The following is a 24,482-nucleotide window of genomic DNA, read 5'->3' as shown; positions in this document are numbered from 1 at the left end:
ACCAGAGAATTAGTGCCCTTCCTTCTGGGCTCACCACCCCTTACTACTCAAGAATCGTCTAGAACTTTTCCAGAACAAACATAAGAGCAGCTGGACCCACATCGGGTTGTCTCCTCCCAAGAGTGGGGGACCAGGCAAGTGGAGGTATTCAGTGGGGTACTGAAATGTAGCTGAGAACAGTCACTCATAGTGGGAAATCTGCTCTGAAATTTTCCACAAGTCCCAAAGCAGCGGAGCACAGAACCACCTCGCACAGAAATCGGGACATAAGGATCTGAATTTTAGCACAGGGCAGGGAAAGTGTTTCCTCCCAGAGCCTTCTGAGGCTTTGTCCTGAGTTAGTGGCAGGGCAGAAGCGGAAGAATAAAAAACAGCACTTTCTTTTGAACAGTGAAACTCCTGCAGGTTTGGGATAAAGTCCTCTGCCAGGGCTCTTACTTCGTTTCCAGGGATCTACATCTACATGACACAGACACACCTGCAAACACGTGTCCACCAAACCCCTTGGGTTCTGGATCCTCGGGCTGCAAGCTCCTACCACCTTTGCTGTCCCCAGAGGACAGACTTGCAGGGGCCTGTGGCCCCGTCAAGAACCGCGTGGGCGAGAAATGGCCCAGGCAACGCCGCAGCCAACAGGAAGCTCTTTGACCAAAGGTATCTGGAGCTTTTTCCAAAAAAAATATAAAAACCATATGAAGCAGCTGGACCCATGTTGGGCAGTCTCCTGTAGGAAATGTCATGTTGAGCCTCACCATGTGGGTGTAATCAAACGATTGGGGGTTTTGAGAAAACATCCAGAGGGTCCTGAGAGAAAGGAGCATGCACTGCCAGGGATGGGTATGTGGATTCCAGTCCCAGTGGGAGGTGGCGAAGGAAGGCTCAGAGGGAGTGTAGGAATCTCACTAGGGGCTGACAGGACCAACGCTAAAACAGGCTATTCCAGGGTGTATAGGTATGGTTTCTGGAACATCCACCCTGTCCTTGAAGTCAGAGGCTTTGAGGGGGCCCATGTACAACACAAGGAACCCCCTCACTGGCCTTGCCCTGTTTCTGGGCTTTGCTTTCACTTTATACTATCACCTAACCTGATTCCAGCATGCAGGGACACACTATGACACACTTCTCTCCCAACCTCATTTGTTCCATGTGTTTTGTGCTTTCCCTTTTTATCTTAAAAACATTAAAGCTATAGGAAAATGAAGATTCTACTATGAATACCAATATACCTTTCACTTAGAGTGAAAATGTACATTTGCACTCTCACTCTCTTTCTGTCTCTGTCTACATACACACACACACACACACACACACACAAAATTTCTTTGCTGAACCATCTGAAAGCAAGCTGCATGTGTCATAACACATCACCCCTAACTACTTCAGCCTGTATCTCCCAGGAGTAAGGACAGTCTCCTACAAGCACCCACCATGTGGGACTTATTTATATGACAACACTGCTTAAAACCAGGGTCCGTGTCTGAGCTCCCCCAGAGCCCGGCATCTGGTAAGCATACTCTTCTGAAGCTATGTTCTTTTAACCAGAAGAAATCAGTCATAATTAGTAGATATTAAATCAGCCAGATTCACTTTTGGTTTTTATCTAAAATGGATACCTCCAACTTCCCTTTCTTCTTTTAATGCTGGACTTGAAGGATGTCCAATGTGAACATCTAGGCTAGAAAATGAGATATGTGAAGCAGCGGAGAGGGACAGGGGAGAGGAAGCCTCGGGGTTGTAGAAAATCCCCCCTCCGGTGTGGCTGGATCTCCTTGTAAGCTTCTAGAGTTGGCTCCCACACACCTGCCAATATGTTCTTCATATAGTAGCTTCTAGAACATCTGACCTCTTTATAGCAGCTTCTGGACCACAGATACCACGTGTGAACACAGAACAACAAGGCGCCTCTGAGCCTTGCAAAGCGGCTTCAGGCTCAGGAGGGTGGCAGGGCTCTTGGTCTTGGTTTCTGTCCATGACATTAATGCTTGCCCATCTTTTTTCTTTAATCAAAATAAGTTTTAGTTGAAGTGGGAAGCGGGAAAGGCTGAACAAAGTGACACTGGGACAGGAACACAACACCAGCTATAGGAACACCATCTCCTCTCACGCACTTCCTGTTTCTCTGGACTTCTTCACGGAATCTAACGCAGCCTGGGGCCAGCGCAGAAGCCAGGAGGCGGAAGACCACAAGCACACAGGCCCAGGAGGGCAGCCATGGTGGGCACCAGTCCCCTGTCCAGGCCTGGCCTGTGCCTGAGGGTGGTGTGGGGGAGCCCTGCTCTGTCAGCTTCAGGGCTTTCAAATGAACCTGGCCCCACTTCCTTGACCCTCACTGCAAAGGAGAGGAAAAGCCTCATGGAAACAAATTCATTCCATAAAGAGTCCCTGAGGCCCTGCTGTTTGCCCATCAGCTACAGGAGTCCCAGGAACCCAGGCCAGCTTGTTCTCTTCACCTGGCATGGCCCACACAATGGATCTGAATAGTTCTCTTTGACCATATAATATTCTATAACCAGACTCTAATCTTACTTCCCATGCCTCTTACAAAATTTCCACTTATTCAGGATACATCATCCAGGAAGGAGTGTTTTGGCTAAACAAATAGCAGGAAAGAAAGTATTTACTAAAGTAACTATTGTGGGTCAAATATTGATATATTATAACATCATATTATATGAATATCAATATATAGATTACATATATATATATTATTTCATCTATCCTTCATAACAATCTCAGTAGTGCAGGAGTACCATCCCATTTGGGGGATGAAATTTAACCACCAATAGATAAAAAATCATTCTGTGCAAGGTTACCCTGGTAGTAGGTGGAAAATCTGGCCGGTTCTAATCTCAGCCCTTTCAACCTCACAAGGCTAAAAGTTAATTACATTAAACATGGAGCACAATGTTTTAAAGTCTCAGAATACAATAAAATGCAATGTTTCCCAAATAGCCCTCCTTACAACTTAAGAAAGCTTTGTTTAATTGGAATAAATTTCAAATAACTCAAAAGCTTTGCTGAGCAGAATTGGCTCTTTCACTGGGGATTTAAAAGGTACTTTGGGAACTTGCCCTGCCCCAGGCCCGTCATTATGGATCTCAATTATCCTTATGGAGCATGGCAAAATATGAATCTGGTCCCTGTCAGTGCGGCCCCCTCCCTCAGCCATCCAAGCACACACTTCCTGCTCCTCAGAGCCTCTGAATGATCAACCTCTCTCTCTGCGGCTGGCATCTAGCCCGTGGCTTACAAACATGCTCACATCTCTCTCATCCCCAAAATAAATCCTGTGTCTTAACCCTCTACCCTTTTGAGCTCCACTCTGCCCCTATGCTCCCTTCATCTCAAACTTCTTGAAAAAGAGCTCTGCATTCTCTGTGCATGTCTTCTCCCAGCCACAGTCTCCCCCTTCCTGGTACTCAGTGAAAGTGCTCTCTCCAAAGTCACTTCTGCCACCTTCCCGACCCTCGGAGGCTCTAAAGCTGCTCCTGCTTCCTAGAGACCCTCTCTCCCATAACCCCCCACAATGCTCCACCGTCCCCTCCTTCTTCTCTGACCATACCAGGGCAGATCTCCTGCTGCAGGATGTGACGCCAGCACCTCACGCACCTCGGTGATATCCACCACTCCGGGGCTTGAGCTTCGGGTCCCACACCAACACCTGATAGATGCTACTCTCCCACATTCTCAACTCACATCTCCCCGAACCTGCATTTCTGACTGCAGACACAGAGCTCACTGGGCGTGTCCAAGGACAGACTGCTCATCCTCTTCCTGATCCAGCCAGTGACCCCACATGGGTCCCTTCCTCTGCTAACTGCAAGCCCAGCCTCCGGTCCTGCAGGCCGACAACCTCCTTGCACGCCAAGTACTGTGTGTATTCCTCTCAGACCTCCCACCTCTGACACCTCTGCTGTGACCAGGTCAGAGGCCACTGCATAGCAGGGCTCCTGCTGCCAGTGGCCTTGCTTAGTCCCACAGGGCCCCTGGACTAATCTTTCTGAGACACACCCGAACTGGTTAAGAACAACAAAAGCCATGTAGCCAAGAATGTAAGACACTTTCCTAGTCCTCTCCAATCTCCTTGCCTCCTGGTCTCCACTCACACCCTGTGTTCCCACGCCCCCACACCCCTTACTTTGCTCACTGTCCCCTTGGTTTGGGGTGCAAGCACTCCCCGAGTCACCATTCCTTCTTTCCCAGGCAGGGGGCTGAAGTCAGTGGTTAAGATGAGACCTGTAGAGCCAGGCTGCCTGAATGAATTCAGCCTGGCTGATCATTCTGTGCCTCTGTTTCCTCACCTGTAAAATGATACCAATGACCCTCCTAGGATGTTCTCAGAATTAAATGAGGTAATACAACTAAAGCTCTTGCATTAGGATTGGCCCAATATTCATATTCAATAAATAGTAATAGTTTAATTATCCCTGAAACATCTAGATTCAGTCTTCGTGGCATTCTGCTCACTCCCCCGTCACTTCTGTCTTTTTTTTAAATCCTGTGAAACAGTTGTTTGCATTGACAGCTCAACCTGTTGGGGACAAGAACCTCACCTTCTGCATCTCTTCTCTAACTCGATTTGAATGATGAGAGGCACGCTGTAAATTCTTGTTTGAATTGAAGAAGGTTAAATAACACATATTTAGACTGAGATCAAAAACTGTTTATTTTACCAGGAAACACTCCATTTCTGAGAGACCATGGCTGAAAAATTGGCCTCAACAGGAAATGGAAGGAATCCCATGGCTCTAGTAAGTTCTTGTGGAATGAGCAGAGAAAACAAAGTAGAATTTTCTGGAATGAGGCTCACACACGGAATCTAACAATACAGGAAACCACCCTGGCATGTCATCTTTGTGATTTGAAGAACACTGCCCAAAACCCCCTGACAGAACTCAGCATCAAAGGCCATCTTTCCAAGGTGGAGGCGCCAACCCCAGTGAGTCACATTCCACCTCACGGCCGCGTTTGAGGAAACCAGTTGAGGCTCAAGAGAAGGTCCACTCCAGCAGGACAGAACAGGAGTCGGAGGGGAAAGACTTCAGTTCTTTCTGTGCCAGCCCCTGCGTAGCCAGGCATTATACTCAGCGAGGGGCAAGGAGGCCCATCTTTTCCAAATCAACACCATTTTCCAATCCTTTAGAAACACTCTGAGCCAAGACTCGCCATGAGCACCATAAGTACACATTGTCCAAAATGTCTGTGAATGAGCAGAACCCAATGTAAAAGCCAGAGGGTGGGGAGGAGGGGGGACCGGGGCGGGGGCGCGGGGAAGGCTGAGGAACAGTAGGCAAGCTACTTTAGTCTTCAGAAATGAGACTATTAGGAACCAGAAAACTATCCCTCAGAAAATCTGCACTTAGAGGAAAATGGGAAAGAATACTGAGGCCATCCAGGCACAAGTGAGGCCCCTGGGCTGGCCCCCAGGACTATGACAATTCTACCCAGCCAGGACTCCCCTTCTCCAGGACTCTTCAGTGAGCACCATCTATCTGGCCTGGGACAGATGCTGTCTGCTATTTTTAGGTGATCTTTCCTGTGAGCTAAATTACCTATCTTGTCCTTCTGTGTGCTTTTTGAATGAGAGAAAGACCCCACTTCAATCCTTCCACCCAACCAGTAAAGCTAATGATTCAGATCCATCCAATAAATTTAGAAAAGTTTTGATTGATCTTAGGGTGCCAAGATCACAAATAATTCACCCCTTGCTCGAGCAGGCAACATTCCAGTAGGGGTAACCAGGAAGCCTGTCTGCTCTCTCCAGTATGACATGTAAGAAGCATGAGAGGGGATCATGTCCAGGTAGGGACATGTCCAGGAAGAAACCCGGGGGGCTTCCTAAAGAAGATGGTGTTCAACATGACTGCAGTGTGTTTAGGCAGGCTGGTAGATTTGTACAAGGATGGGTGTGTGAGTGGTTGATGGATTCATGGGTCAATGGGCAATGGGCTGGTTTGGTTTGTTGGATGGATAATGTATTAACGTAAAAAAATTAATTAATTAATTAATTAATTAATTAATGAGAGAATGCCCATGAGAGAATCTTAGCTAAAGTCTGGATTGTTCCAACTCTATTAAAGATTGTTGGTTTCAGTCTTAGGACACTGTCTCAAACAGGTCAGTACAATTTCCCCTTCCATTCTCCTTATTTTCTTTTTTGCTCAATATTTTTTTGGTCAGGTCCGGGGGTATATCTGGGGTGAGGAAACAACGGGCACACAGAAATGATCCACTCTAGTCCTCACAGAGTTCATGAAAGTCAAGAGGAGCTTTCAAATCATTGCACTATACTGGGGGTTGTCCATGCTGTTGAGGAACAAAAGGGGAGCAACACATTGCTTCCCCTCCAGGCCCAGGATCAGCGGGAGACCTCCGAGGCTCCTAGAGTGCTAATTTTAAGGAGGCCCTTCTTCCCAGGGTCATGCCCACTCCTCCCCTGCAGCTGATCTGCCTTGAGATGGAATGCCTTCTTAAAATTTGCATCCTCAAATTAAAACCACAATGAGATACCACCTCACCCCAGTGAGAATGGCACATCTTAAAACAACTAGCAACAACAAATGTTGGCGAGGATGTGGAGAAAAGGGAACTCCCCTGCCCTGCTGGTGGGAACACAAACTAGTACGACCACTATAGAAAACTGTTTGGAGGTTTCTCGAACTGCTAAAAATGGAGCCTCCATATGACCCAGCAATCCCACCCCTAGGTATCTACCCAAAAGACATAAAAGAACTGATTCAAAAAGACCCCGTATTTATTGCTGTTTTATTTACAACAGGAAAGACATGGAATCAATCCAAATGTCCAAAAGTAGATGACTGGATTAAAAAGATGTGGTACAGATATGCAATGGAATATTACTCAGCAATCAAAAAGATAAACACATGCCTTTTGCAGCAACATGGATAGAGCTGGAAGGGATCATGCTTAGTGAAATAATCCAAAAAGAAAAAGAAAAATACCAGGTGGTTTCACTCATAGCAGGAGCATAAAGGACAGGGAGAGAGAGGGAGGGGTGGAATAATAATAATGAACAGAGACATTTTACGGTGGTGGAGTGGGGAATGGGATCAAAAAGGGGTGGGAGGGAGGGAAGTGCACTAGACTATGGTGATGGCACACAAGTGATCTGGTGATGAGAAGACCACGGGGATTACAACTGAGATGGGAAAAGGCACAAAATGATGTAAAAATAAAAATAAAAAATAATATTAAAAAAAATTGCATCCTAGACACCACACTTGCTTCACCCCTTATCCTGACCCTGCTGAGGACCTCTGTATGGACCCTGTCTTTGGGTTTCTGGTAGCCAGAGGCTGCTGGATGTTAGCTGGCAAATTAGCAGGAAAATATCTCTGTAAGCCAGCACGGATCTCTGTATACTTCTCCACTCTCTCCCTAAAATTCATCTCCCAAAAATTATCCCTGATCCGCAATAGTCTCCTCTAATCTAGCAGCAGCAGCTTCCTCTGAATGGAATAGCTTCCAGCCTGCAGGCCACGGACTTGAGCCTGGGGCAGCGCTAGCAAAGTCCAGGCGTGGTCAGAGGAGGATCTCAGAGCTGCAAGGCTGCTGCCCCTGACAAAGTGAGATGACTCACCTTTCTTCCATGAGTGTGTGGACTCCCCCGCCTCTCTACCAACACTTGCTGGATCTCAGAAAAAAGCTAAGTCATGGAAGGTGTCGCTTTCACCTGGGATATGCTCTGGGCCCAAGACTCTGAAGCCTTGGAACTGAAGGTTCCCAGGAGCTATCATTCCTGCATCGAGCCTATTCCCGCAGGTTTTCCAGTGGCCTGTCATGCACACCAGAGTGGACAGGCTTGAAAGGAGAGAAAAGTAGTATTCAGCTGTGGAAGGGGCATGCAAGTAGGGTAAATGTGGGTACAAGGTGGGAAGAGCACCAGCTGAGCACAGGGCACCAGTGGTGGGTGTGGAAGGTAGCTGTGCCCAGAGAAAGGGGAGGCCCCGGGGGTCAGTTATGAAGGTCAGCCCAGACCAGCTTAGGGGCCCCAGGCCAGTTCACACAGGGTACATGGCTCTCAGGAATGCAACTGGGTGTGTATATCTCAAGAATGAGTTAATTTCAAATCTCTGTAGTCTGACATAAAGGCCAAATAATGTGCAGAGACAAACTGAAATAGGAATTCTACCCATAACTTGTCCCATGTGGCGTGCCTGTTTCAGACTCCGGATGCTGGGATCTGGAGAATGGTCAGTAGCTGCCGATGCCTCACCCTCCTCCGCCTGGGCTCTGCAGAGCCCCATTAGGCTGTGTCCATTCCCTCTCAGGAAGCAGGCAGACATCTGTGTGCCTGCGGGCCTCACTCCTGTTCCAGGGCCCAGGGAGGGGCTGGGATCCGCTCAGCTCTCTCCAGAGTGCAAGTGGGTTTGGAGCATCATCCTGGGGAGGATGTGGTGTCTGCAAAATGAAACTAGCCGCTAGGGCCAACCAAAGTGGCTGGGTCCTGAAGGCTGACTGATGAAGATTTGCTGCCACCTACTGTTCGCTCTCCTGCAAAACCTGACACCCCCCACCCCAAGGGGGCATCCCCAATCGCAGAGAAGCTAAATCACTGGAATTCACTACAGGCTGAGACAGGACACAGGGCCACTGATGCTTGGGGACCTTGGCTGTATCCAGGCTGCAGAGTGTTCCTCACCCATTACTGGCCCCCGGGGAACTCTTGTTAAAAAGGTCTCTCTGAGGGCCCTCCCTGGTGGCGCAGCAGGTTAAAGCACTAAGAAGCTAAAGCCACTTCAGCATGAGTTCGATCCCCGACCCGGAGGTGACCACATGGGCGCAGCAGACCTCTCCTGACCCGCCCGCTGCTCCCCTCAGTGTACTTTGTTGGTCGGCCAGTTTCCTCCCCAATCTCTCTGGTGAATCCTCTCACCACCCCGGCATTTCTGTCCTGTACCACAGTTCTATAATGCATAAATAAATAAATCTTTAAAAAAAAAAATGGTCTCTCTGAGCTCCAGGGTCTCCTGTCCTGTCACAGCACTCCCTAAAGCTCCCTCCTCTCATTCCTCATCCCTAAAGCTCCCTCCTCTCATTCCTCATCCCTAAAGCTCCCTCCTCTCATTCCTCAGTAGGGCAGCAATTTAGCACCAATTATGTATAGCCTCAAGGCAGACCCTGGGCTTCAGAGTCAGGGAGCCCTCTCCTCCTTCCACACTTCCGGTGCCAGAGCTGAGCACCAAGAAGGCAGAAGTTTAGTCTGTGCACACCTAAGGCCATGTGCAGAAAGTAGGGCGGAGACGTCAGAGAGAGAGAGCGGTCCAGCCAACCTTCTCCCTTACAGACAGGCCCACAGAGGCCCAGAGCAGGCTGGAGATCTGATCAAGGCAGAAATTCAAACTGCAAACAGGAAAAATAAGGGCTTAACTTACAAGGGGGCCAGGGAGTTGCTTTTATTGTTGTCAGAGAACAGTGAGCAATCCTGTTAACTTGGGCTCTAGTTACAGGCCTGGTGTGACAATCCCTTAACAGATCAATAAGATCCCAGAAAAAAATTGCGCAGTCACAATGAGGCAGCAGGGCCTGAAATGAGAAACAGCACACCTCCCGCGCTCACACTCCAGGCACCAGGGCCCCGAGATTCATGGCAGATGCGGGACATGGACTGTTGCCCAGTGGCCATGGCCTACACCTGCTTCTCCTACGGTCTTCTTCATCCCAGAGAATGGAAACCCCACCCTACCCCAACCCCACCCTGTTACAGTTGTTATGTCAAAAACTTTGGAATCGTCCTTGCTGCCCATCTCCAACACAGCAGATGCATTCCACAGGCGAGCCTTGTTGAAATGCATATTGCCCACCCCATGAATATCTCCACGTTTATTGCTGCTCCCTGATTCAAGCCCCACTGGCTCTGCTCTGGATACTGCAGTGGCTTCAGACTGGTCTCTCTGATTCTACCCTTGCCTCCTGGAATGCATTCTCAATCCAGCAGCCAGAAGGATCCCGATGAAAAGAGTGAGCATGCCCTTGCCTTGCCTCTAGAGTAAGTCACTGCTCCCAGCAGCCTCCAGTCCCTGTCCCTCTCACTTTGTCCCCTCTTTCCCTCACTCACTTGGCCTCTGCTTCCTCCTGCAGGGCCTAGGCTTGAGTGCTCTCTCTCTCTGCATTCATTCCCAAGGATCAAAGGCTTGGTCCCCTGTCTTCCTCTGTCTTCCTCTCAATGTCACCTTCATAAGATAGCAGTCCCATGTTCAGGATTCCCTATCACACCTCCTTGATTTACTTTTCCTAGTAGCAACCAGGGATGTTAACTATCTGCTTGTTGACTATCCTCAAGGGTTGCCTCTCCCCATCAGAAGCACAAGCTCTAAGAGGGCAGGGCTGGGTCTGTTCCACTCACATGGAAACCCCAGCGGCTAGAACTACGTCTGGCACATGGTAGGTCATCACAGTCAGTGTGCTGGAGGAGTCGACAATGGCTCCCAGGGAAGTACACATTGCCGATTTGCAGCTTTGAACAATTTCCATGGTGCAAATATTCCTACCGTGACCAATTTTAAGCTCCTGCCTTGATGCTACTGGACGCAGAAAGGGGAAGAGAAGCTAACAGTCAGCTTCCTGAGCCAGCACACTACTGGCACTCGCTAAGGAGTAGTTGACTAAATTGATTGAGTAAATGAGTATGTTTGTGATTGGAAAAGGTTATTTTTTGAGGAGGTGACTTAGGGTCTGAAATTAAGTCTCTCTAAGACCAAGGGAGTCCGTGCATGAGGAACAGAACAGCATACACTGGAGACAACTGTTCTGGAGGCTTCCAGTGCACACAGGAAGGGCTACACATAGTTAAAGCAATAGCTCTGAACATCAGCAAGACAGTGTACACTTAGGCAAGCTCTGCTGACACCTCTCAGGGCTCAGGTGAACCACTTCCCCTCTGCTCCCTGGGACCTTGGTCCCATCAGTCATACAAAGCATTTGGATTCTAAGGATTTTCCTAGGTCTGGAATTCTATGATGTTAAGAGTTTAAATAGTCCTTAAAGGAGCATCTATTCCACTTCACTTTTTAAAACTCCCAGTGTAAAATATCATTTAAAAGAAATTCAGTTTGACTAAGCTTCAATTCCAGGGACTCTTTAATCACACATTGTAGTAAAGCATCCACTCTCACCATAAAGCACATTTCTGTTTATGAAATTAATGACTGCCCTGCTTGCTTAACAATTCACTGGGCCCACCATGGCAGGACCTACCCAAGCATCCTCTATGCCTCATTCTGCTGCTTCCAGAGCCCTGGCTATGGGGTTTTCTGGTTCCCTTCCCACACAAGACTATGTCAAAAAGAGACAGACTGACAGGAGGTCCTACAGGAGAATGCCTTGGAAAGATGAGAACAATAAAAAAAACTCTCCTGGGAAGGAAGACTGAGATGCTAGAGGGTGAAAACTTTAGAAGCTATAATGAGGCTCAAACAGATTATAAATGCCACAATGTGCATTGTGGTGGGCTGAATAATGCCTCCCCTTCCAAAGATTCCGCATCCTAACCCCAGATACAACAGGTCAGGTGACAGGCGAGAATTGGGCTGCAGTCAAGGCTGGCCTTGAGCTGGAGTGTGGCACCTGCATTACCGGGTGGGTCCAGTGTCATCACAGGAGCCCTGAAAAATGAGGAAGAATCTGCAAGATGGCAGCCTGAGAAGATCTCCACCAACACTGCAGGCGCTGAAGAGGGAGCCGCAGGGCAGAGAACTCGGACTGTCTGGGGAAGATGGAAAAAGCAAGGAAACAGAATCTCTAGCAGGGACACAGGCCTGCCAACACCTTGATCTTCACACAGTGAGACCCATTCTGGCCTCCAGTACCATAAGATAAATACATGTGTATGGTTTTCAGGCCACCAAATTCATGGTAGCTTGATACACAGCAAGAGAAAACAAATTCACCTTCATTTTTGCCCACTGAACAGCCATCTGTGGTGTTCACTAAGGCCTGAATCTGGAGAGTCCCAGGCCTCTCCCTCTAGGCCTCGTCCACTGTTGGCACTGTGACCCCCACCCTCACCTCCAGCCACAACCCGCCCCCCCCACCCCCACCCCAGCACTCAGGCCCTCTGATGGGCACTGGCGCCTACTGTGAGGTCACTGCCATGGAGTGACGAATGACTTCCCCAGGGGCCTGGCAACTTTTACCTTTGTCACCACAGTTACAGCCACATTTCTAGACAAAGACAAGTGTCCAGCGCTACTGCAGCCCCTGCCCACACCTGAAAACAGTCCACTCCTATCACCTGATAGAGGCCCAGGGTGACATTTTTTTTTTGAGCTAATCTGCAGAATTCAGTCACAGCAGGGTCCAAGTGACCATCAGAAGGGTCAGAGGCTCATTCAGAGGGTCTCAGACCAGTGCTAGGCCCCTATGTGCCCAGAGAGGCTGCAGCACAAGGGAGGTCACCACCAGGCCATCTGCCTTCGCAGTGCTACTAGGGATAAAGCATAAGTCCAGAGACTTGTAAATAAACGAAGCATCACCTTCCGCATGCTCGTAGTCCTGCACCTGAGGGTTCTCGAGGGCCAGGTGATAGCAAGATCCATAACTGGGGGGAGGAAGACCCTGCCAACGACAACAGTGCCACAAAGTTACGGGACCTCGCAGGTCACGGCCAAGTTCGGATGAGAACCAGTCAGGAGAGTAACCCGACTAGGGCAGCCCTGACAAGCCCGTGACAACTGACAGATGGCCCCAACTAGCCACAACCTTTGCAAGGGGAGCCTAGTTGACCTATTTTCTAAGCATTTTCTGAGATCAAAGTTCACTGAAGAAAAGGAAAATGGTCGCTTATAACTGACTCATCTCCAGAGTCACAGCACAGATGTCCATGCCCCATGGCTTCTCAGAGGGCGTGTCCCCCCCATGGCGCCCACTGCTCAAGACACACGCTGGCCCCCATGCCCCTATGCATGGCTCCCATTGCTGTCCCTGAGCCTGAGGGTGCAAGCCTCAGAGAGGCTCCCAGCAGCCACCTTTCCTCCAGCTTCATGAGGACACAGCAATGACGCATGTGCTGTGCATCCATGCCAGTTCTGCTGTCATCTCCCTGAACCGTGTCGGCTTTGAAAAGTTACCTAGGCCAATGCCTCTCTCCCCTAGGAGGCACGCGTGGGAGCTGACACAACTAGCACTCAGACCTATTGCAAATTCAGTGTTTACTGAATTGAATGAGATACACAATAGGGGGGAGAGGACACTGAAGGAAGCAGGGTTCAGAAGGGCAAGGGGGACAGATAGGTCCAACGAGTAAGATCACTTTGGTCCTTATTTCAAATCTCATGTGCTAGGTAGTTATGTAGCAGAGGAGGTGAGGGACAGCCAAAACACAATCCATAGTCCGCTCCCCAAGCTAAAAGACTTGGACCTGCCTCCATCCAGACGTTAGACAGTTTCCTTAACTTTTCTGTGCCTTGGTTTCCTCATCCGTGAAACAGGGGTGATAACTGCCAGGGTGGGAGGGTGTTTGTTCTCAACTCTGGGTGCTCAACTTGCCTACCTCTCCCGTAGTTCTTTATTCACTCCACCCAAAAGAGGAAATGTGATTATCTGCTAGGTTAATTAGGAAAGGAAACCATCATCAGACTCAGCTGCACCCTTGGGAGCAGGCTGCTCACCCAGAGGCTGCTCTCACCCGTGAGGTGACCCTCCCAGGCCTCAGGGTGAGGTAGGCAAGTCTGTATGACTCAGGGCTCAGGGCCTCACCACTTGCTGTGTCTTCTTCCTTTTCTCTTAACTATCAGTGCCAGGTTGTGTTTTACCCTAACTCCCTGTACCCTTTATGTTGTTTGTCCGCTTATTCAGAATTTAACAGAAGAATGCTAATCTAATCACAACTCAGGGAAAAACAACAACAATGGTGCTGCCTCAATGAGTTACTGAAAAACAACAAGAGAGATTAACTGAGATTAACAGACACAAGTGCTTAACAAAAGCAGTAAGTGACAGGCAAACAACAAAGGCCCCCGATGTTTGCCCACCGACCAGTATAAAGGTTAACACTGTTAATCACATGTTAAATAACCCTGCTTATATTTCACCTGGTACTGCAGGAAGGGGCTGCTACTCTCTTCCTGCAAGACAAAGTCCAAGCTGTCTGTCGAGGGTTTAATAGAGGGCAGAGCGGGTCCCAGTCCCTGTCAACAGACCCCAGAGTCCACGTGCCATGGTGCCTAAATGCCCTGTAAACAGCAGGAACTCAGGAATTGGATGGTTGAAGCAGAGAGCTCAGAATAACCCTGGAAGCAATAATAGGCCAGCAAGATGCATGAGCTAGGACACTCGAAAATCACCTCCCCGGTAGCCTCATTTATAGTCGAGGACATTAAAGTGCAGAGGCGAGATAGCCAACCCCAGTCAGCTGAGACAAGGGCCAGAGCCCACCTCCTGCCACTCCAGCCGCTCCTCTTCTCAGCACTTGTCTCTCCCAGCCACTGCAACCAGACACGTTCCCATGTGGTAGACTGGAGAATTGCCCCCTTTTCCAGTACAGATTGTTCTAATGGGCAAAACACAGCCCTGTGCATCAAACCAAAGACAAGCAGGTTTTGACATACAGAGGGAAGAACAATTTTCTAATAGTCAAAATCACACACAAGTGCTGTGGGAAGCAGTGAGCTCCTCATCACTGGAGGTATTCAAGCTGAGGGCAGTCACCACCTAAAGGCTGTGGGAAGGATTTCTCTCAGGGAGAAAGTGACATCTCTCATTCCTGTATCCATTAACTCTGGAGAAAGCTTCCTGGGCTCTAACCCCTGTTCAGCCTCTTCTAGGCACAAAAACTAGAGCTAGTAAAACAACTCCTCGTCTGGAAAATGGGATCATAATGGCATTTCCCTCGTATAGCTTTTATGAGAATTAAAGAGTAAATGACTTAAAATCCTTAAAACGGTGTTCTGCACAAAATAGGCCAATACCAAGTTATTCCTACTGTTACAATTGCCATTACTGCATGTAGTCATAATATTAGACACATATTCAGTGAGTACCTTCTATGTACCAGGAATTATTGCAGGTGCAGGGAATATGAGGGTGTCTGTTCTTATGGATTATATAGTCTATAAAAGGGGAGGCAAATAATAGATAAGTAAATAAATAAAATTATTCCTGATAATGGCAGCTGGTTTTGTGGCAATAAAACAGAGCAGCGATGAAGGAGGTGAAGTGTAGTTAGTCAAAGGGAAAACGCTCTGAGAACAGAATATCTGGTTGACATGAGGAGACAGATGAGGTGATTTGGGGTCAGGGACTTCACAGAAAGCGAACAAGTCTATTCTCCCTCATGTGGGGATAAGCTAGACATTTTGGGGCAAAAAATTGAGAGCTAATACAACTGGGGCAACTCTGAAGTAAAGGCAGGCTGGCCCTAACAAGATGCTAAGTTACAACTACAGAGTCATAGCAGTAAAAGTTGGGATCATGTGGTTCTAAGTAAAAAAAAAGGTCAAAGACCACACAGACCATCTCTGTTTTGGAATAAAGAGCACTTCATAAATCAATGGGTTAAGAGCAGATTACAGAGTAGAGAGGCTTGAGAAAATTGTCTTAGTAACAAAGAATTTTTTTTTCATGTTAAAAAGGATTAAATGCTTAAATGTGAAAGTTAAAACTATAAAGTTAACAGAAAAAATATAGGGGAGTATCATTGAATTCTAAAGGTAAGAAAGAACTTAATAAAGAAAACTTTAAAAATACAAATCATATACTAAATAAACAATTGATTATTCTGAAATTTAGGATTTCTGTTTAACAATGGATTTAATGGACAAAGTTATTAGCCAAATCAAAGAACGATAGAAGGTATTTTACAAACTCTAAAGCCAACAAGAGATTAATAACAACAGCAACAAAAATGTATATCCTCTTTGGAGGAAAGCAACATTAGCCAGAACCTATATAATTACTCATATACCTGTCTGGATTTCAATCAAAATTATCACAAATGCAAAGAAAAAGGGCAAAACAATCGAAAGTGAAAAGAGATATAGGTAATAGCAACAGACCCATAGGTGATCCATAGGAAGTCGCTTTAGCAGCAATTTTAAAATGATTATGAATAATATGTTCCAAAAACCAAGGGGAGAGATGGAGAATTTTCAACAAAAACTAAGGTATTCTTAAAAATAAATATAAATTCTAAAACTGAAAAATAAAATAATTGACATTAGGTTACTGGATCTATCTAATAGAATATGAGACATGGCAGAGGAGAAGAGATATGACTGGGAAACAGATCAAGAGAAAATATCTAGATTGAAATACAGAGAGAAAGAAATGGAGAAATATAGGAAATAATATTTTTAAAGAACTTCAGACACAGTGGAAACATTCCAAATTAAAACTGAAAAAGAGATCCAGTGTAACCCAAGAAATTATTTAAAGGAGTTACTAAAGAAATAATAAAGGAAATATTTTGAGAAAAAGGAAAAGGTAAATGAAGTAATTATTAGAATAAAAAAATTATGACTGCATTAAGAAGTCCACATGTAAGCTGCTTATAAGGAACAAGCTTTAAATATATACTTGAACATAGTAGAATCTCAATAAATATCAAAAGATTGAAATCACATAGAGTATATATGTCCATGGTGGGAATAAGCTAAAAATCAAGATACCATAATCTGACAAGACTATTGCAAGAAAGAAAATCTGCCAGCCATTATCTTCCGTGAACTTCTACACAAAATATTAATAAATTGAATCCAACAATATATAAAAAGCTAATAGAGCATAGTCTATTGAGATATACTCCAGGAATGTAACAATCAATGTAGGAATTAAGATTATACTGAAAGACTAAGAGGAGGAGAAAGGATTGGGTAAAAAAAAGAAAAAAGTCCCAAGGGAGTCTTGTGGGTGCTGACTCATCGCCACATCTCTGGCCTCCCACAGAAAACATCTCTCATACCACATTTACCTGACCATGTTACTGCAGGTTTGTTTGGGGACCATCCACTAAAGCCTTCTTGAACTCTGAGGACCAAGGAAAATATAAGAATCTGCCCCAGCTTCCCAGCCTGTTTTCTCCCCAACTAAATCGCCCTTCCCTCCATCCCAGGCTCACTCTGAGAGCCCACAAGACTATGAAGGTGCCGCAGGAGCCAGGAGGGACTGGGCAATTCTCTGGAGATGGTCAGCATTGTGGCTCACCTGACGGGTGGGGGCTGGCTCCCCTGCCGCTTGAAGGCCCTTTCCAGCCTCTCCTGGGTAGACCTGGCATTCCCACCAGGCAAGTAGAAATTCAAGGAGGGCCTGTTGGCCTCTGGGGTTCCGTCCACTGCTGGGCTATCTTCTGAGAGGTCTCTCCACCAGCCCCTCTCCCTGTGGGGCAGCCCTTTGCTTGGCAAGTGAGAAGGGCTTCCGGGAGTGGTTCTCTGCTTGTCTGAAGACAGCTCGCTGTGCTGGTCCAGGGGGCTCCTGGGAATGGAGCCATTGCTCAAAGCCAGGCCTTCCTGGGGAGCAGGGCAGGCCTGAGTGCAGGCGGAAAGCTCAGGCACTTTCTGGCTCTCTTCCTCATGAGGCTGGGTGATGTTGCTCAAGGCCGAGGACCGCCTCAGAGAGCGCTTGCGGAGGGAATCCTGGAAAGTACAAGGACACCAGCAGTGAGGCGCCCCTTTATGGGGAGGAGGGCAAGACTCTCCCACAGCAAGCATTTGCCATGATGTTCCCTGTCCCAGAAATTTCCTTCCCCAACTCTTCTGAAGATCCTAACTAACTTTTGAGGAGATACTTGAAGCCTACCACTTGAGCAATGCTTCCATTGTGCTGACCCACAGGCATAAACCCCAGAAGCATGTAGCAGCACCCCCTCCATTTCCCTCAACAGGCAGCAGGTTCCAGGAGCAGATAAAGCTGGAGCTCAGACCTGTGTTCCAACTCCTGCATCACGCTGCCAGGTGTGTCTCCTGGAGCAAGTCACTGAACTTCTGTCACTTCCCTCCCCAAAATATAATGTGTCCACAAGCCACTAGCTGCAATTTCTAAATCTTTCCCAACATAGAAGTTTCTTTTGGAATTCTTGACAAATTCTTTTTAACTGTTAGGGGTTGGCCTGGTCGTTCAAATTATGAATATGTATATGTTTAATAGCAGGAATGTTAATGTTTTTGCTTGTGGGTTGTTGCTACCCCCAAACCCACATGGTATGTGGTTTATGCAATGCATTTCCTTTCTGAAACTAAAAAAGAAATTCTAAATTCCAAAGTACATCTGGCTCAAAGATTTTGGATGTGGAACTGCAGACCTGTCTCCTACAAAACCACAGTAAGGATCTAATGAGAGACGTGTGTAAAGTTCTGGCACAGAACCAACCATCAGCACAGTCAGCTGCCAGCTGGTACTATGTATCTGCCCCGTCACCACCTACTGATGCCTCAACTCTACCTGCTGGCAGACCAGGAGACCAGAGGCCATTCTTGACTCACTTCTGGTGTTCACAGAGCTAAGGGCTCACTGACTCAAGCTCAAATTTTGCTTTGTTTTTGAAGTGAAGGCATTCCAAAGAAGTCAGCTAAAATGCCCTCTCAGTATCAATGATTAACTGATTAATGGAAAAACTCATGTTGATACCAACCTCTGGTGGGGCAGTGGAGAGGGAGGGGACAGAACCCTGGACTTTTCCTGGGTTTAAATTTCTGGACCTCTCAGTATTCCCAGAAATAATCCAAAACCAAGTGGTAAAACCTGTGTTGGAATCTGAACAGTTAATTCTGTAGTGTAGTCCCCTAGTGGAAATTACTAAGCACTATAAACGCCCTGCAAAAACCAGACATGCGGGGCATCCCCTGCCACATCCCCTGAGGAAAACATTAGTCACCATTTCCAAAGACACTCGAACTTGCAGCTAAGGGCAGGAAACCCTGCCTTTTATTCATCCCTTATAAGTGTGGAGTTGCTCTAATATTAAAAATGATGAAATACTTAGCAGACCTTGCTCATTTTTTTGAGCAACCAATAAGCATGACCAATGTACTCAAAGACTCACAAAATACCTTCCAGAAAACTTGAGAAAACAACCCACCCTTTAACATCCTGAATCTTGAATTACAGGATTCAAACAACCCACAGGGAAAGCACACTCCTGAAACAGTTACTCAAAGAAGTTTCCAGCAATCTCAGCAGTACAGCAGATCCGCACGCCTCACCCATGAGGGGGTCTCAGCCGCACACACATGTTTAGTGTGTCACAGTAAGACAAGACCTGAGCATTTGTGTAACAGTTCTCAGAGTGGGATCTCTAGCACCAGGCCAACACAGGGCCACACACCCCACTCTGAGCACACAGAGGGGTGAGTGGCTGCTCTCTGGGAGCTTAGACCCACACTCAGGATGGCTGGCAGGGTTCGTGTCCCCCATACTCTAACCCCATTCATTGGAAGAAACTACATAAGGTGAACAGAGGGTTCTGAAGTCACATCCAAACTTGACAGGAAAAAGCACTGAGATCAACAAGCAACATCTGCCACAAACAAGGCAGCATCAGGGGACACAAGCCTAAAGCCACAGAGCTGCCAACCCATGGCTAACCTGTCCTCCCTCCACATACGAATAAATGTTTTAGGTTCTACCCCACTTCCCACAAGTTTTTCCCAAGAATAAACATTCTCCATGGGCCCTCCCTGTTGATGCAGAGGGTTAAAGTGCAGCACTGCAAGCTAGCAGCAGCTGCTTCAGTGTGAGTTCGATCCCTGGCCCCAGAGGTGACCTACATGGCATGGCAGACCTCTCCTGACCCGCCCAGCAGTGTACTCTGTCAATCTGCCTGTTCTGCTCCCCACTCTGTCTCTGGTGAATCCTCTCACCGCCCCTGCACCTCGGGCTTATACCCCAGTTCTGTATGCAAAAAATAATAAAATAAATCTTTTGAAATAGAAAAATATATATATTCTCCCACCTTTCAGTTTCCTGCAAACTCTTCACCTTCCCAGTTCCTTTCCTCTGGGTATAGCCCAGCTTAGGAACCAAGATGTCAAGGAGTGGCCTGAATGTCCCAGAGAAGAGCTGACCCTCATCCCCCTTGATCTGGACACCAAGACTGCATGACCATTCCCAAGCACTACTACCCAGTCCTCAAAGGGGATTTTGACACCTGATCTAACAAATAAGACCACAGCCTAGAGAAAAAGACCAAAAAGACCTTCCTGAAAAATCTCAGACTAGTCAGAGACAGGTCACTTCCTTCTGTCCCAATTGCAGAACAACTGGGAGAGCAGTGCTGGCTTCTACAACCCTGTCCACAACTAAACATACAGCATGTGAGAGTGTAGGTGGCCAAGTGTGGACACGTGACCTATTTGGTTCGTTAAGGCTCCCGAACTTGATGGATACTAAGCTATGAGTTTGGTGCTTGAATTGCCTTTGTTTTTCTGGGTTGTTTTTGTTGTTTTGCAAACTCCTTTTACATTCTTTCTCTCATTTGATTTCATCTGCCCACCTAGTGGGACCCTATCACAATCCCTCCTTCAGGAACACTATACAACATTAAATTTTAAGAATATTTTTCTGAAAGAAAAACGAATGAAGCTATAATTTCTCCTTTTCTACTCATCAGAAACAGTAAGCGCAATAATCTCACCTGTGGGGAGCTGGCAATGGGCCCAGCCATCATGCCTCGGACAATCAGGCCAGACTTGGGCCTGATCTTCTCTCCCATCTTTTTCGTGTCCAAGGAAAGCTCAGATGACTGAAGCCTGTCCATCTTCTCCCACGCAGGGGCCCAGGGGGAACTTTCATCCAGGACATTCTGCATGGGCTTATTTTTGTGGGGGGCTCTTTTAGATGATATAAAATTACCAAGTACATCCCCATCAAGATTGTCAGGTCTGCAAAAAGGGGATATTTCCATTACAACAGTCTCAAATAAAGTTACTAAAAATGACACTAAATTCCACATTCAAACTCACTCATGGCAGGCTCATTCAAAAGCCACAGTAATAGCTAACCACCCAGTGCTCTACAATTAAAAAAGAGAAAATACTTTCACATCAGGTTACCTCTGGCCTACACAAAATAAGACCAGGGATCAAGAAAACAAAATCAAAGTTGATGACCCATGACAGGATCCTTCAAATCCTCAATAGAAATAACATCCTTGCTTCTTGGAAACCCAAGTAATAAAGGAAACGTGTAGCCTTCAGTACAGTCGTAAGATGTGTGGGTCCCAGCCTCTCTGCACACCACCTCTGCAAACTTGGCACTCCCCACTGCTAAGATTCAGTGAAATGAGGCATGCCAGCAGCTTCACTTCTTGAATTGCTTGTCATTGAGCAAAAGAAAAAGAGTAAGAGAAAGATAGGGCTGTGTGTGAGAGAGAGGACACTAGAGGGTGAAAGACAGTAAGAGCAAGAAAGGAGTGAAAAAGAACAAGCTAAGCAAGAAGCAGAGAAAGAGCAAGAGACCCAGGTAAAGAGGAATCTTACCTGTGATCACTCACGTAACCCCTCTAACACAGTTGGGGTTACTTCCTATCATTGACCTCTGGCATTGTCACCCACTCTGCGCCAAGCTGCTTACCAGAAGGGGTCCCACATAAGATAAGTGGTTACATGTGCTATAATGGGGGCATGTCAAGCAGAAGAAAGTTCTGGAATCAGCCTGTGGAAACCTAGAAGGGCTTCTAGCAAAGGCAGCAGACCCCAGCATATAAATCTGCAAGAGCAGGATCTACCCAGGCGAGTCGTGGGGGCAGAGGGTAGAGAGGTTTTACAAATTACCATAAGGAGTTTGAACTTAATTTTGAAATCTCCAGGAAGTGTCTCAAGATCTTTCAACAGAGGAGCAACATGGTCAGAATTGTTTTGTAGTAAGTCCACACATCTTGGATCAAGGATGGGGTCCAGGAAAAGTTCACTAGCGGCCTGAAGACTAGAGAAAAGGCCCTGGGAATTAGCCAGGGAAAAAGTGTGTGGCCTGAGTCCACTGCCATTGGGGCATAGAAAAGGGGGACTCTGTCATCATTAAGCACTCAAACATGAAAAAAAAAAAAAAAAGACAAAGAGTCCAAGTTAATACTCAAGTTTGCAGAGTAATTGGATAGGATGCAGGAGTTTCAATTATAGCACTGCTTTAACTGGGTTACTTTGCATTGAACAAAAGAAAAAGGGTAAGAGAAAAATGAGGTGTGGGGAGGTGTAGTGGATGAGAGAGAGCAGACACAGAGGTTGAGAGCCAGTAACAGCAAGAAAGGAGTGAAAAAGAACAAGGTAAGAAAGAAAACCTTTTATTGTATGAGAAATATTAATTTATCAGTCAAGCAATAAGTGTCTTTGAAGGATGGGCTCTCTTCTTCCTATAATTCTCATCTTTTACAGCTTTAGCTTTGAGTTTAATATTCTCATATGGTCTTTTGGCAACTTGACACCCAGACGTTAAGCTTTGGCTGTCCTCAGGAAAGGGGGTGCTGGTGGAAAATACACATCCCCAGGAAGTAAGATTCACTATTGGTGACTACATGCAGCATTTAAGGTTTTAATTTAACATGGCTATCTTTGAATGAACACAAGTTCAATCAAAAATACTTATTCCTTTCCTTTTCTAAGTTCTAAAGGCCTTATTTTTCATATCTTTCCATCTCTACTGTACTTCGCTGCCTTTTAGAATTACATATCACTGCTTTTTTTTTTTTTTTAAGAAAATTAAAGCAAAGCAATTTCCTAAATTTTACATATCAGGGACTTTAAATATTTTTAATCATATGCATCCTCCATCGTGTGGCCTCTAGAGGAAAACATAGTGCCTCATCTCAGGGGTTTTGAAAGCAGAGTTGGGAGGTTGAGTCATGGCCCCCAGAGATGTCCAGTCCTGATTCCTGAAACTATAAGTACTTATACAGCAAAAAGGATTTTAAAGGTATGATTAAATTAAGGATCTTGAGATGAAGAGATTATCCCAGAATATCTTGGTAGGGGTAGAGGGGAGCAGAATCACAGGGCCCTTATTAGAAAGGAAGGAAGACCAGAGTCAGTATTAGGAGCTATGACAGAAGTAGAGGTTATAGTGACAGGATCTGAAGATGGAGGAAGCAGCCACAAGCCAAGGAATATAGGCACATTCTAGAAGTCAAAACTGGAATGAAAACAGATTCTCTTCTCAAAGCCTCTAAAAGGAACCAGCCCTACTGACACCTTCCATTAATATAGTGAAACTGCTCTTATACTTCTGCTCTCTGGAACTGTAAGACAACAAATTTGTGTTGTCTGGGATACTATGATGGTTAAATTTTATGTCAGCAAGGTTAGGCTGTGGTCTCAGTTATTAGATCAACAGCAAAGTAGATGTTGCCATAAGGTATTTTTTGGATGTGATTAACATCTAAAATCAGCTGACTACAAAAAATAAAGGCAATTACCCTAGTTTATATTGGTGGGCCTCCTGCAATCTGATGAAGACCTTGAAGAGCAAAACCAAAGGTTTCCTAGAGAAGTAATTCTGCCTAAAGACTCTGACATAGAAATTCTACCTGAGCTGCCAGCATGTTTGTCTTCCCTACAAAATTCAGACTTGCCAACACCCACAATTAATTAAGCCAATTCCTTAAAATTAATATATATATATACACACACATATATTTATATACGCTTACATATGTACATATACACATTCATGCACACACATACCCATATATATAAATTACTCTATCAGTCCCCACTGGTTTTGTTTCCCTAGAAAATTTTGACTGTTAGTCACTAAGTTTATAGTAATTAACTATAGTAGCAATAAGGAATTAATCCACAGTGTAAATAAGACAAGATACCTGGATTTGTTTGTTTCTGGTAATGATGTTCTCCATCCTGCATCTTCATTTGCAAGGTTGTATATATTTACCAGTGTGGTCTCTGAGCACCTCCCTGGCAACTTGTTATTTTTCTTTGGAATTGATAGTGCAGGGATTGCTGTTCCTTGAGTGAAATTATTAGCAGTGTTTTCAAAATGATCCAGAAAATATCTGGTAATGAGTTCAAGATTTGTTTTTAGAGGATTTTCCTTTGCCTATCATTGGAAGAAAAAAAAATATTAATTGTGTGTACAGCTTCAGGGGAAGAATGAGAAGGATGGCTATTCCAAGCTTTGACATAAATTTATCAGCTTCTCACTCACTGATACATTCTTTCAGGAAATGTTCATTAAGTGCCTATTATAATACATAAGATCCTGTTAAGTAGCAACAAAGAGGGAAGATAAAATCTCTACCCTGAAAGAATTAGCATCCAGCACGTCAGTCAATTCAGTAAAGAATTGTAATAAAGTGTGATAGCAATAGAGAATTACCCAAGAAAATTTCTTCTTGACTTACTATCCTAGGAATAACTTTATAAAATATGAACCTTTTCATTAAAAAAAAAATCAGCCTCTAGAGATTGTTAGCTCTACATGTCTATGACATTTGAAACATGAAACCTGAGTATTTTCTTAGTTTGTGTACTCTACATTTAAGATTGAACACTAGGGATTACGGAGAAAGCACAGCTGAAGGT

General features: G+C 45.8%; 1 protein-coding gene across 2 annotated transcripts in view; it reads right to left on the bottom strand.

The window, feature by feature from the left end:
* The window catches only part of FAM188B (family with sequence similarity 188, member B), a 97,470-nt gene that overhangs the window by 62,996 nt on the left and 9,992 nt on the right, over positions 1-24,482 (bottom strand). For both annotated transcript variants that reach the window (XM_004676827.2, XM_012720971.1), the window contains 3 exons: positions 23,762-23,997; positions 20,585-20,831; positions 17,161-17,588 (listed from right to left, as the gene is read on the bottom strand). In XM_004676827.2, the coding sequence (XP_004676884.1) occupies positions 17,161-17,588; positions 20,585-20,831; positions 23,762-23,997 (911 nt within the window). The remainder of the gene's footprint in view (positions 1-17,160; positions 17,589-20,584; positions 20,832-23,761; positions 23,998-24,482) is intronic.

Source organism: Condylura cristata, unplaced genomic scaffold, assembly GCF_000260355.1.
Source record: "Condylura cristata isolate star-nosed mole 26May11 unplaced genomic scaffold, ConCri1.0 scaffold00005, whole genome shotgun sequence".
Taxonomy (NCBI): Eukaryota; Metazoa; Chordata; class Mammalia; order Eulipotyphla; family Talpidae; genus Condylura; species Condylura cristata.
Note: the sequence above shows the minus strand (reverse complement) of the source record. Positions and strands in the feature narration are given on the sequence as shown.